General features: G+C 49.0%; 1 protein-coding gene across 3 annotated transcripts in view; it reads left to right on the forward strand.

Moving 5' to 3' along the window:
- The window catches only part of DTX4 (deltex E3 ubiquitin ligase 4), a 33,883-nt gene extending 21,086 nt beyond the window's left edge, over positions 1-12,797 (forward strand). For 2 of the 3 annotated variants that reach the window (XM_032879108.1, XM_032879106.1), the window contains exons 7-9: positions 1,966-2,127; positions 7,757-7,846; positions 11,999-12,797. In XM_032879108.1, the coding sequence (XP_032734999.1) occupies positions 1,966-2,127; positions 7,757-7,846; positions 11,999-12,232 (486 nt within the window). In that variant the 3' untranslated portion in view covers positions 12,233-12,797. Of the gene's footprint in view, positions 1-1,965; positions 2,128-3,488; positions 3,721-7,756; positions 7,847-11,998 lie in introns of those variants that run through there. The other variant, XM_032879107.1, reaches the window with a different exon arrangement.
- Positions 12,798-14,087: the final 1,290 nt, after the last annotated feature.

The following is a 14,087-nucleotide window of genomic DNA, read 5'->3' on the forward strand; positions in this document are numbered from 1 at the left end:
TAGTTTACAGGGTATTACCACCATTATTATTCAAATTGATATCTCCTTGATATGATAGCTGTAATTTTTCCCTTCATCTTTATATAGCCTGGGATTTAAGTTCCCATAGTGCTGACCTTGGGATCTTTGTCTGACTCAGAGGGCTCACGCTCAGTCATTGATGGGTGATGCCTGTCCAGTCTGGTGCTCAACTTCCTGACCCTAGGTTAGGAAGTTTCATTGGGACTTTGCATTTTAAGGGGTTATTCTGGATTTAAAGGGATTTTCTAGCACATTGATTCCCTTTTTGGTGTCCGTTTTCAAGAATAATCTAGTACCTTTTTGTATTTATTTCCATAGTGCTTCAGAAATATGCCTCAAGACACTATCCTTCATTCTTTTAGCACTAATACTTTGAAGCATGCATTTAAAATTTTCTTTGCACAGAAGATGGAACAAAAGGACCCAGAGAGAAATGAAGTGATTCTGCCAGAGCAGAGAGCGGGACCTTAGGCTCTTGACCCCAAGCCTTGGGTTCCCATCCATCCATCGCATGAAGGAAACTTCTCCATCATCCTCAATACAAGTTTTTCTTTTAAATTCTTGGAGCTTCCTTTGAAAAGTCCCCAGATAGCTTCGCAGAGGATCTCAGTCCTCCTAAGATGCTGCAGATGTCCTGGAGAGCTCCTCTCCCAGCTGCGCAAAAGCCCTTTCTGCACACATTGCTCCCTGCTCACGTCTTCCTTCTCACCGACTCTCTTCTGGAAAGCCTGGGAACAAGGCTCCTCCCCAACACAGGCCAAGCCTCGCTGGGCCCCCCTATGAAGCCAGGGCCCCTTATATCTCTGCATCCAGAGCCTGGCCCTGCCCCCCACCACAGCCACCAAGGTGCTATGCAGAGCTGGGGGGTTTACACACACCGGCTGGGGCTCTCACCTTCAACTGTGCTGTGCCTCAGTTTTCCTCTCTGTTAAAGGGACTCATTTCCTAAGGCTAATAATAATAATAAGGCTAATATTCCTTTTCAGCCGCTTTCAGGTGAGGGCTAAATGAAACAAGATATAAACTCTGTTGTAAGGTATAAAATGCTATAATTAATGACTCATTCCCTCCTTCACTGTGTGGGCAGACCTTATCCTCCCTCCTTTAAAGCCAATTCACAGCTGTTCTTCAGGGACCATTTCCTTAAAAGTTAGCTTCATCTACTCCAGCACATGGCGCCCACTTCCTCTTCTCAGAGCAGTGCTCCTGGAGGAACATTAGACTCGGCACAGAGATCATAAAAGTACAAATAACATTTAGATACACCTCTTCATGGTGTATAGCCCTTCCTGTGGGTTATCTAATTTAACCCTTCCAACAACCCGGTGAGATAGATACTATTATCTTCTTGTTTTGTACACAAAACAAAACAAAAAAGCAAAAAAACAAAAATCAAGACCCAGAGAGGTTAATTAACTTGCCCAAGGTCACACAGCAGGTGGATGGCTGAGCTGAGAATCAAATCCCGGCCGTTTGACTTCAGAGTTCTTACTCTTCTTCTTCTTCTTTTTTCATTTATTTTATTTATTTATTTTATTTTTTTACTCTTAACCACTGTGTTCTGGGGCCAATCCCCCACCCCTGACCAATCCAACTCGGTGTCCTGGGGTGGGGTCCAGACATCTTTATTTCTAGCAAGCTCTTCAGGGGGTGGTGATGCTTGGCTGTTTGGCAGTGGCTGCCCCCTAGTGCTTCGTTGTCTGTCCCACTTGCTTGGTACTTAGCAGTTAAATAATGACTTAACCTGCCCTCGGGAGTTGGTCTCCCTTGCAAGGGTGGGGTCTCTCTTACACATCCCTTAGCAGGGAGCCAAGCTGTGGAATTTACTTATTCGGGTGCATTTTGTTCCCCTGGCCCTTTATCTTTGTTTCCTTCCAGCGTTAGGTGGGGAGGTTGTTACCCAAACTGATTCCCAATCTGGCTGTTCCTGACTTGTCCCCTCAGGATGGGAGTCTGCAGTGCCCAACCTGTAAGACCATCTATGGAGTGAAGACAGGCACTCAGCCCCCGGGGAAGATGGAGTACCACCTCATCCCTCACTCCCTGCCTGGCCACCCCGACTGCAAGACCATCCGGATCATCTACAGCATTCCTCCCGGCATTCAGGTGCGCTCACTCTCGGTCGCTGGCGGGTTTTGTTTTGTTTTGTTTAGGTTTGCATGTTGGCAGGTGAAATGTGTGTCTTAATCTGTTCAGGCCACTGTAACAAAGCACCACAGACTGGGTGGCTTTGAAACAACAGGAAGTCATTTCTCAAAGTTCTGGAGGCTGGGAAGTCCAAGGTCAAGGTGCCAGCAGATTCACTCTCTGGGGATGCCTGGGTGGCTCAGTTGGTTAGGGGACTGCCTTGGGCTTAGGTCATGATCCCAGAGTCCCGAGAGTGAGTCCCGAATCAGGGTCCCAGCTCAGCAAGGGAGTCTGCTTCTCCCTCTGACCCTCTCCGCTCTCCTGTTCTCTCAAATAAATATAATATTAAAAAAAAAATAATGATTCACTGTCTGGTAAGGGCCTGCCTCCTAGTTCATAGATGTCTTTTTGCTGTGTCCTTATGGCACGAGGGTCAGGGGGCTCTCTGGGGTCTCTTTCAGAAGGGCGCTGATGCCATTCGGGAGGATTCATCTTATCCTCCCCCCAACCAAGGTCCTTCCTCCAAAAAACACCATCACCTTCGGGGTTAGATTTCAACCCATTAATTTTGGGGGGACACAGTCTTTCAGTCTATCGCACTCCACCCCTCTCTGTCCTTGCGTGCAAAAGGCGTTCTAGTTCAGTGAGTTAAGACTCACTCCAGCATCAGCTTGAAAGTCTAAATCCAAGGTCTGGCCTCCAGACCATGTAGACCAGAGGTGGGAGAGACCCCACGTACAAGTTCCTCTCCAGCTGGGAACCCGTGAAACCGAGCAGGTTATGTTGTGGTGCCCCCAGGACCTGGATTGGTGTCCTTGTGAAAAAAGCCCCAGGGACCCCTCCCCCACCCCTTGCCACATGGAAGCCACAGGGAGAAGACAGACACCTGTGAACCAGGAAGGGGGCACTCAGTAGATATTGGGTCTGTTGGTCCTTGGACTTCCCAGCCTCCAAAACTGTGAGAAATACACTTCTGTTGTTTAAGCCACCCTGTCTGTGGTATTTGATTAGGGCAGCCCAAGAGGTCTCAGGTAATTTTATACTATGAAAAGTTTCCTTTCTCCCATCGACATGGTCTCACCTCCTGCCCCCAACCTTCCACCGTTGTGCTTACTTTCTTATGTGTCTCCCGGCTTTCTCTCTGCCTGCACAGCAAAGATCGTTTCCATCCCATCCATCCGTACACAAAAGATGACATATGAGACACCCTGTTCTGCACTCTGCATTTTTCAATTAAAATATAGTTTGTAGATCTTCCCTTGTCAGTATATCTTCCTCGTTCCTTCTTCGCTCTGGGTGATAATCCATCATATAAATGTACCATAATTTCTATTCAACAGTCTCTATTTGATGGGCATACGGATTGTTTCCAATCTTTCACTACAACAAATAATGCCATAGGGAATAACCTTGTATGCCTGTGAGTATGTCTGTAGAATAATTTTCCAGAAGCAGAATTTTTTTTGTCAAATCGTATTTGCATTTAATATTTGATAGATGTTCCCTGCCTTTGATTTTTGGGGACACTTCTCTCCTCTTTCGATTCATTGAAAGATAGTCCTAAGGAGCAAATTGAACAATATTCTTGCCAGTAAGTACAAATGCGTTCCTTCCTTCACACATTAAAGGTTTTCCTAAATGATCTAGGGGACTTATTGGATTCATTTATTGGGCAAATATTTATTAGTTCACTCTTCCTTTCTCCCTCCTCCTTGCTTTCTTCCATTTTCTCTCTCTCTCTCTCTTTTTTAAAGATTTTATTTATTTATTTGAGTGAGAGAAAGAGAGAGAGCATGAGCAGGGGGAAGGGCAGAAGGAGAGGGAGAAGCAGACTTCCCGCTGAGCAGGGAGTCCTGGTGCGGGGCTTGATTCTGGGACCCCGAGATCAGGACGTGAGCCGAAGGCAGACGCTTAACCGATTGAGCCACCCAGGCGCCCCTGTCTCTTATTTAACAAATACTGGAAGATGGATGATGGGCCAGGAGCTTTCTAGGTGCTGGAGAAACAATGGTGAACAAAACGGACAGTCCTTGCTCCCCTGATGTCCCCACTCTAGGGGGAATGAGGAAGACAACACAGATGCACATCCAAGTTTCTTCCAACTGATGATAAGTCACGTGGAAGAAATAAAACAGGGGGTGGGGTGATGACAGTCTGTAAAAGAATTGAATAAAAACCTTACCAGCCAGTCTGGGAAAATAGATACACACCACAAAACCGTAGAGCCAAACACGGTGTGCACTGATAAATGCTATGGGAGGCCACACAGGGTCTCCAAAGTCTGGCAGACCTGGGTTCTGACCAATGGCTGGCTCCTTATTGGCTGGGACTTTGGACGACCACTTGACCTTTCTCAGCTCAGCTGTACAGCTGGGAACCCCCTGTGCATGTTGTGGTTTTGGGCACAGGGCTCCTGTGCTGAGTGCCTAGTCACCGGTGTTAGCTGAAGATGCTGCTTGTCATAAGGAAGAGGGCTTATGTCTGTCTGTCTGTCTGGGAGGGCTGGGAAGAGAATTTCCAGGGCAGGGCACATGGTAGTAGGGCCTTAAGAGCCATGAAAAAATGGAAAGCATTGGTAGTGGGAGGACACAGCGGGGTTTTAGCGGAGAAGTGTTGGAGGCCCACGAGGAAGAGCTTAATTTGGGGCTTATGACTTGCATAGGTGGGATGGGAGGGGGACGCATGAAGGATGGAGAAGACGACACCCTGAAGGGGGACCTCCGCCAGGCCGAGGAAGGACGCCAGCCTGTGTACTTGCCAGGCTGTGGGGAGCCCTGGGAGGCTGCTGGGCACGACTAGCATGATGGGAAGTTGTGCAGTTGGGAATGCAGTTCAGAAAGGCCAGCCTGGCAGAAGTTAGTGGCTGCTCCAGTCCTGGGGCCCAAACATGGGAGGCGCTGGGGCCCGGCCGGCCGTGGTGGCAAGTAGAACGACGGGCTGAAGGGGTGCGGGGGGGGTGCAACTATCTCACAGGAGGCTCTTTGCCCGGCCTCTGGGATTAAAGAACGGATAGGTGGCACCAAGGGGTAGAGGAGCTCCAAACCTGTGTCAAGGGAAATGCATCTCTCTGGGGTCAGGGCAGCTGCTCCGTAGACCCATCCCTGAGAGTCTGCAGCAGGACGCCCAGGGCCACGTCTGCCCCCATCCCCAGAGACTCCCAGAGACCCCACAGGCTTGAGCTTCCAAGAAGAGTGGAGAACTTGAAGCTTTGCCTTCAGAGAACGATTCCCTGAGGGAGAGACTGTGATGGGGGGGTGGGAGGCAGAGTCGTGACTGTTCCGCTTAGCGACAGACCGGGAGCACGCAGCCTTGCTGGGTCTGAGCCAGGCAGGCGTCTGTGTTGGCCGCACCCCGGGCACGTCCCAGGCCGGCGAGGCGCGGGCAGAGCCGCGGTGGGAATTGGCCCTTCCGTTTGGCAGCCTGGCCAACAAACAGCGGTGGCCGTGAGCGTGTTGTAAATGCGGAATGATGTCACATGAATACGAAACTCAGGGCTGTCAGGTCCTGCATCTCCAAGAAGACAGTGTTGCGGGGCGCCTGGGTGGCTCAGTCCATAAGCCTCTGCCTTCTGCTCAGGTCATGATCCTGGGGTCCTGGGATGGAGCCCTGTATCGGGCTCCCTGCTCAGTGGAGAGCCCGTTTCTCCCTCTCCCACTCCCCCTGCTTGTGTTCCCTCTCTCTCTATAAAATAAATAAAATCTTTAAAATAAAAGAAGATGGTGTTGCCTCTCTCAGATGCCCACAGGGACCTTTCCCTTTTCTGATAGTGTACTTATATCATTCAGTTTGTGAAACGATAGATGATCTGTTCTACCCCATTAAAATTTTATTTATTTATTTATTTATTTATTTAATTTAAAAAAAGATTTGACAGAGAGAGAGAGAGACAGCGAGAGGGGGAACACAAGTAGGGGAAGTGGGAGAGAGAGAAACAGCTTCCCGCTGAGCAGGGAGCCCGATACGGGCCTGGGATCATGACCTGAGCAGAAGGCAGATGCTTATGGACTGAGCCACCCAGGGGCTCCTTAAAATTTTTTTTTAAATCACAGGATTTTAACATCAATTTGGAATCACATCCATTATTTAAAACAAAACAAAACAAAACAAAACAAAACAAAAAGTCTGTATTTTCTTTCAGTTTTGTCATTCACGCATTCATTCACTCATTCACTTACTTTTTTTTTTTTTTAAAGATTTTATTTATTTATTGATAGACTGAGATTACAAGTAGTCAGAGAGGCAGGCAGGGAGAGAGGAGGAAGCAGGCTCCCCGCTGAGCAGAGAGCCCAATGCAAGGCTTATCCCAGGACCCTGAGACCATGACCTGAGCCGAAGGCAGAGGCTTTAACCCACTGAGCCACCCAGGCACCCCATCGTTCACTCATTTTTTTTTAGCCAGAATTCATTTCCCATTTGTAGGATACCTTGTACCAGGAGCCAGGCTTCGTCTAGAAGAGATTTTTCAAGGGCTCCCACAGACCCTCAGGGGGTCAGAGATGCTCAGAAATTATAAGCAGACATTTGTGTGTGGACGGGGATGGGTTGGGGGAAGTATGTGCCGTGGTCCTGGCAGAAAATCCCGCTGTTTTCGTGAGTTGCTCAGGGGGCCTGTGGACGCATTCTGGACCCTAATTAGGAAGCCTGGGTTCTGGGTGAATTCTGTGTCAGTTCCTTTCCCACCCAGCCCCAGGAGACTGCTTGCCTAATTGGGGTATTGGTGAACCCCCATGGTCACTGCAGCGTTATTCACAATAGCCAAGGCAGAGAAGAAACCTAAGATAAGGGTCCATCAGTGGATGAACAGATAAAGAAGAGGCTAGCACGGCCCCTGGCTTGGAGGCACTTTCGTGATTCTGAGTAGTCTGGAGGTAAACAGTTCAGTGTGCCCTAGGAAATCTGGATTTAAGTTTGGGCAAAGCTGTTGGAGGAGCCCTGTAACCTCTCTAGGCTGCAGGTTTTCGTCTTTTGTAAAAGCAAACAGCCAGCAGAGCTGATGGGTGATGACGGTGAACATTTACGGAGTCTTACTATGCCCCGGGGGCCAAGCACACTTAACATTAGTATTCTCCCTATTTAGCAGACAGGGAACCAACACCCCAAGAGAGGGCTCCAGACAGCACCTCTGGGAGGTGGCAGCTCTGGGTCCAGACCCGGGTCTAAAGACTTCACTGTGCATGCGTCACACCGCTCCTGTCACAGCTTTGTGATCTGTTTCTGCCTAGACACTATGACCCTTATTATTGTCATCATTATTTGCATTTGTCACAGTCTGTGTCCCTTCATTAAAAGTATTTTGAGAACTTGGGCATCTGGGTGGCTCAGTCGTTAAGTGTCTGCCTTTGGCTCAGGTCACGATCCCAGGGTCATGGGATCGAGCCCCACATCTGGCTCCCTGCTCAGCGGGGAGTCTGCTTCTCCCTCTCCCACTCTCCCTGCTTGTGTTCCTTCTCTCTCTGTTCTCTCTCTGTCAAATAAATAAAATATTTTTAAAAAGTTTTTCGAAAACTTCTCTACGGCCATACCCCGCCCGCCCCCCCCCCCCCCCCCCGCCAAAGGGGCCGGATCTCGTCTGAAAACTGCTCTTGGCTGTATTTCTTTCTGCTTTCAGGGGCCAGAACACCCAAATCCCGGGAAGAGTTTCAGCGCCCGTGGCTTCCCACGACACTGCTACCTTCCAGACAGCGAGAAAGGGAGAAAAGTAAGAGCGGGCGTCTGGGTGGGGTGGGGGAGGATTTCCTTCTATGTCAGGACCCAGGTTTTGCTTCCTGCCATGCACAGGCTAAAAAGTGCGGGGTCTCTTTTTACTCTAAATGCACATGGTAGCCAAGGCCATATTTGAGTCAGCCATAGGTAAGGGCGGGTATGATTAGAATTTTTTCTCTTGCAGGGGTGTGGGGGCAGGGTTTTTTCTCTCCTGGATAATACCAGCAATAATTCATCTATTTTAGGATCCTTTCTCTCACACTTTGCTGCTTATTAGCTGCTGGTCCTGGGACCAGCACCAGGGCCACACCTAGAAGCTTGGGAGAAATGCAGAACCTTGGAACCTGCTTCGTTTTAACAAGATCCCAGGTGATCTGACAGCACATTAAAACTTCAGAGGCACTGCTCTGGGGCAGAGATCTTAATTTGGGGGAGATTACTTTTTTTATAATGTACTTTTGTATCCTATGATGGCCCCAAAAAGGCAGAGGGAAAAATCACTGGGTTTCTGGGTTCCCAGTGATTTGTGGTCAGGCTTCAGTGGTTCTATAAATTATAAAGTTAGAATAAAGTTTTTATGTTCATTTTTCTGTGGCAAAGGCCAGAAAGTCATTGAATTTTCTAAAACTTGCCTAATCTCAAAAAGGATAAGAACTGTTGATCTAAGGGGGTGTTGTGTCCCTTTTTGTGGGGTGCTGGGGGGCAGTGTTGGACAAGAGCTGGGTTTTATTTTATTTTTTAAGATTTTATTTTATTTATTTGTGAGAGAGAGCATGAGCAGGGGGAGGGGGAGTGGAGGGAGTAGGAGAGGGTCAGAGGGAGAGGGAGAAGCAGGCTCCCTGCTGAGCTAGGAGCCCAATGTGGGGCTCGATCCTAGGACCCTGAGATCATGACCTGAGCTGAAGGCAGATGCTTAACTGACTGAGCCACCCAGGCGCCCCCCAAGGGGTGGATTTCAGCTAGCTTTCTCCAGGTCATGCTGTGTAACAAACAACCTCAGTCTCAGAGGCGACTTCAACAAATGTTTATTTCTCATGCACTTTACATGCCAGTGGCTATGGCTTGTTTGCTGCTGTGAGTCTGCTCAGTCTGCCCATGTGGCTCCATGTCCTGGAATCTGGGGTGAAGAAGCAGCCTTTCTGTGACCTATGCCCATCCCACAGAACGGGGCCGAGGACCAAGAGAGAATCCAAGTGACACTGTACAACCCTACTAGAATTGTGCCTGAAAGCTTCTTGCTTCTAGTCACATGTCACTGAGCCCAACAAGTCATGGGCACTACACAGGCAATGAGGTCATGAACTTTCCAGAAGTGGCCCCTTGGGTCCCATGGCAAAGGGTATGGCTGTGTTTTCCTCTTACAGAGGAGAAAGCAGATCGTTTGGAACAGTGAGAAAATCAACCATAACGTGAAGATGTGCCCAGTGTGGGATCCCTAGATTAGGAGTCAGGGTTAGGCCTGATACCTGTTTGCTCTGAACAGACACATGTCGGTACCTGAGCCCCAGATCAACCGTCCCAGCTGCTGGCTAAACATGTCCACTGTAAACTCCTACTGCTAAAACTTAAACCCTCTTGCCGAGAGCTGTTCCTCTTCCAAGCCTTGTTCCCATGTTAATGACATACCAAGGATCCCTGGGACCCAGACTGGACAAGTTAGTGATCTCTTATTCTGAGCAACCACCCTGTTCAGAGCATTTACCCATGAACTGCTCACTAAACCACCGACTCCTTTTCTTTTCTTTCTTTCTTTCTTTCTTTTTTTTTGTTTTGTTTTTTAAGATTTTATTTATTTATTTGACAGAGATCACAAGTAGGCAGAGAGGCAGGCAGAGAGAGAGAAGGAAGTAGGCTCCCCGCTGAGCAGAGAGCCCGACGTGGGTCTCGATCCCAAGACCCTGAGACCCTGACCTGAGCCGAAGGCAGAGGCTTTAACCCACTGAGCCACCCAGGCACCCCACTTGAGTCATTTTCTAATCCTGCCACTGCCAACCTAGTAAATACTTCCGTCTTTCACCTGTCACCAGGTTAAGTATCCTTTTTTGAAAGTAGGCTCCATGCCCAGCATAGAGCCCAGTGCGGGGCTAGAACTCACAGCCCTGAGATCAAGACCTGAGCTGAGACCAAGAGTTGGAGGCTTAACAGACCGAGTCACCTTGTAGCCTCCCAGGTTAGGTACCAAAAGCCCAGTTTCTAGCATCAAGCTGTTTGTTGATAAGAGATAAACTGGAAAAAAAAAATTGTTCTGATATCTTTCCCTTCTTTTGTTATAATGTGCTGTCTTCTCAGCTTGGCACACAGACCTACTACAGTGTGGGTCTAAGCCTTCCTCTCACACTAATTCCTCACCTCTATCCTTCATTTGTCTGCCGGTCGGGGGACCTAACCTTGGACTCTTGCACAGCAAGGTAATAAGACCATGGGTTTGGGAGCTGGACTGGCCTCGGACAGAGTCCTAGTTCTGCATTTACCAGATGTGGGGACTGGCATAAAAGATTAACATTCTGAAGTCTTAGTTTCCAGATCTATAAAACAGTGGTGACAATTTCTATCTGCATGGACAGGATGTTGTAAAAATTAAATGAAAGTAGCATTTCTAAAATGCCCAGGGTGTTGACAGCTGTTGTTGTAATCACATGTGCTTTGGCTCATATTTATTTATTGTGTCTTCATGTCCTTTTCCACTGATACACAGGTGACTCTTTAATAACTCAGGGGTCGGGGTGCTGGTCCCCATCCTCCTGAAGTTGATATCCAAATATAACTTTGTTAAGAAAAGATTTATTTGAGAGAGCAGGGGGCGGAGTGAGAAAGAGAGAGAGAAAGAGAGAGAGTAGGAGGATGAGCGGAGGGAAAGAATCCTCAAGCAGATGCCCCGGATGAGAGCTGAACCCTATGCAGGGCTCCATCCCAGGACCCTGAGATCATGACCTGAGCTGAAATCAAGAGTCACATGCTCAACCGACGGAGTCACCCAAGTATCCCGTGGTAGTCCTTTTTGGAATCCCGGGCATTTTCATCATGCTTTCTTCATGCTGTACAGGGTGGTAGGCAGTTGTCTTACTCAAAAACAATTTTTTTTTAAAAGATTTTATTTATTTATTTGACAGACAGAGATCACAAGTAGGCAGAGAGGAAGGCAGAGAGAGAGGAAGAAGCAGGCTCCCTGCTGAGCAGAGAGCCCGTTGTGGGGCTCCATCTGAGGACCCTGGGATCATGACCTGAGCCAAAGGCAGAGGCTTTAACCCACTGAGCCACCCAGGCGCCCACTCAACGACAATTTTTAAAAATTTAGCTGAATTAGAACATTCTGTAAGCCCTAACACCTCGCCGGGTCTCACCTATTAAATAGAGACGATAATAACCCCTGCCAGATCTGCCTACAGGTGGACTTGTGAGGACCAGGTCAGCAAACAAATATGAAATAGCCTGGTAGAGGCATGCCTGGGTGGCTTAGTCGTTAAGCATCTGCCATCAGCTCAGGTCGTGATCCCGGGGTCCTGGGACCGAACCCCGCATTGGGCTCCCTGCTCAGCGAGGAGCCTGCTTTTCCCCTTCCCTCTGTCTGCCAATCCCCCTGCTTGTGCGCGCGCTGTATGTCAAAAAAATAAAATCTTAAAAAAAAAAAAAAAGCCTGATGTCACAGCATTTCCAACCCCATCACTGGAGAGCCATGGCACATCTTTAGCTGCGTGTGCTCTAATACTACATTTGGGGGGTGGGAGGAGAGGACACAGCTTCAGAAGCTCTAGGATCATAAGTTCCTTGAAGTCCTAGGTCCTATCTTTTAGCCATGTTGCTGACAACTAATGTTTGTGGAGTAACGTGAGTCAGTCTCTGCTGTGAAAGTGCCTGTAACATTTAGCAGATCATAGCATCGCCATTTTGTAAGTGAGGAAATTAAGGCTCAGAAAGGTGATGTCATTTGTCCAAGTTCACACAGTTCGACAGTGACAGTGACAGTGACAGAACCAACACTTAACTCGCGCCTCCCTAACTCGACACCCAAACTCTTTCTTTTCACTGTGCTGCTTGGGGCATCATGATGCAAATAGAGGTGGACCCTTGGGAAGGCTCTACTCTCCAAGGCATAGTCTTTGACCAACATTAAATGTCTGCCTTTGGTCTCTTGCCTTGACTGGCTTAGGTGCTGAAGCTGCTGCTTGTGGCCTGGGATCGCCGCCTCATCTTTGCCATTGGTACCTCCAGCACCACGGGCGAGTCAGACACCGTGATCTGGAATGAGGTCCACCACAAGACAGAGTTCGGCTCTAATCTCACAGGTCACGGCTACCCGGATGCCAATTACCTGGATAACGTGTTGGCTGAACTGGCTGCCCAGGGCATTTCTGAGGACAGCACTGCTCAGGAGAAGGACTGAGCTGGGGTGGGGTTGGGGGGTCTTTGGGCTAGGAGGGGCCATGGGGACCACAGGGCAGGAAGTGGGAGAGTCAAGGTGGAAGTTGATGCCATGCCCTCCCGACTCCCTCATCTCCCCTTCTGTCCTGTCCCCATCCCCCATCCCTCCTGGCCACAGTGGGGGAGGGAGATTGAGTAAGGTGACGTCATTCATAACCCTCATCCTCCGCAAAGGAAACATGGGATGAGGGCCATCCTCAGTCTGTTCCCATGGAGTTTTTGGTGCTGGGTAGGCAAGAACCCCCCACCCCCCTAAGCAGGGGGCATGGTCAGCACACTTAGGGTATGGACAGTGCAAGGGCACTCTGTACCCGGGCCTTGTGAAGCCTGAGGTTCAGTACCTTAGCTGGCTTCTTGCTGCTTCCACTCTCCTTTGAGAGCGGAGTTTCTGCTTTTCTCTCCTCCTCTGGAGGCGAGGAGCTCTCACTGTGCACGATTGGGGGGAAAGGGGTGAACCACTAAATTGCTGTGACATCAGAAATCAATGCTTCGTTGTACAGCAAGGAAGCACTTCCCGCCAAGAGGGTCAGGGAGGTTTCTGGGAGCACGTTCAGCTCTCATCACAGTCCCTGGCTTCTCTGAGCCCTCCCTCCTCACGTTTTTGACCTGTCCAAAGAGGCATCTGGTTCTTTTGTGTGGATGGATGGACTCTGGGATTCCTCTCTGGGGTGGCATCCCGTGATGTTTCCAGCCCCTCTCTGATCAGACCAGAGTCTGCATCCCACTTCGCATCTGAACTGTCCTCAGGGAGAGGAGCCCATAGCCTTCTTCCCAACTCATCCCAGACCAGCTCAGAGATTCCATGAGTTTCATCAAGTCACTGTGAGTAGAGCCCATGTTGGGCTCTGTGCCATCTGTGTATGTGCATATCTGTGTGTGTGCGTGTGTGCACCACTGGGCCAGGTTGGTGGACAGTCCCATCCTGTTCTCCCATCCTTTTTGCAAACTGTCCAACTCCAGTTCTGATGGGGTCAAACAATCAGGCTGTGGTTCCTTACCCTTCCTCACCCTTTGCAGCCCATCCCATAGTAAACTTGGACCCAGATGGTAACAATCATGTATCTTACCAGATGCCCCAGCGAACTGTGCTTGGGGAGACGTGTAAGGTGAGGGCTGGACTGACCCCTTTTTATATCTCTCTCAAGATCGGATCTAACCAATTCACCCAGTCTTGTTTCTATGAGGGCTTTGATCTGTCTCCATGCACATTTGCTAATCAGAGCCCCGAGGTGGTGCTGGACCCCCTCATCTATCACAGATTGAGCTGGAGCATGGAGGGAGACTTTTCCGCTCATTCCTAACAGGGCTGGGACCACATCGTGGTCCAGTCCAACCTGCGTTTGGGTTGTGTCCCAAGACTCTTGTCTATACCCTCTCCAGCATTCCTCTTGCTTTCCACTTCCCTTAAGGAATGAATTGGGGGTCAGGGAGGAGAGAAGGGGGATCAAGAAGGGAATCCCAAATCTCCCTTAGAAAGTGGGTTCTTTGAACTATGTGTTTGGGGGAAGTTCCTCTGGATACTAATTTGAATTTATATACCTCATGTTTTGGGGGTTTGACGTATATATATCCATATATATTTCATAATATTTGGAAGGTTTTTGATGCTAGAAAAATGAAACGAAAGAACCTTCAGAAATGGTACTTAAGTTAGAACCCAAAGCCAGGCTTTCCTGCGAACTGGCTCCGTAGCTGCTTGCTGTTTGCCCGCAGCCGTTTTCACATTGATGGGACCAGTGGATTCACCTGAGAGTCACCCAGTTCCTCGGGACATGCTGGCGCTGAGCCTTTCTTCATTCTCTAGATGGCTATCAGGA

This window comes from Lontra canadensis, unplaced genomic scaffold, assembly GCF_010015895.1.
Source record: "Lontra canadensis isolate GAN:19392208 unplaced genomic scaffold, GSC_riverotter_1.0 scaffold66, whole genome shotgun sequence".
NCBI lineage: Eukaryota > Metazoa > Chordata > Mammalia > Carnivora > Mustelidae > Lontra > Lontra canadensis.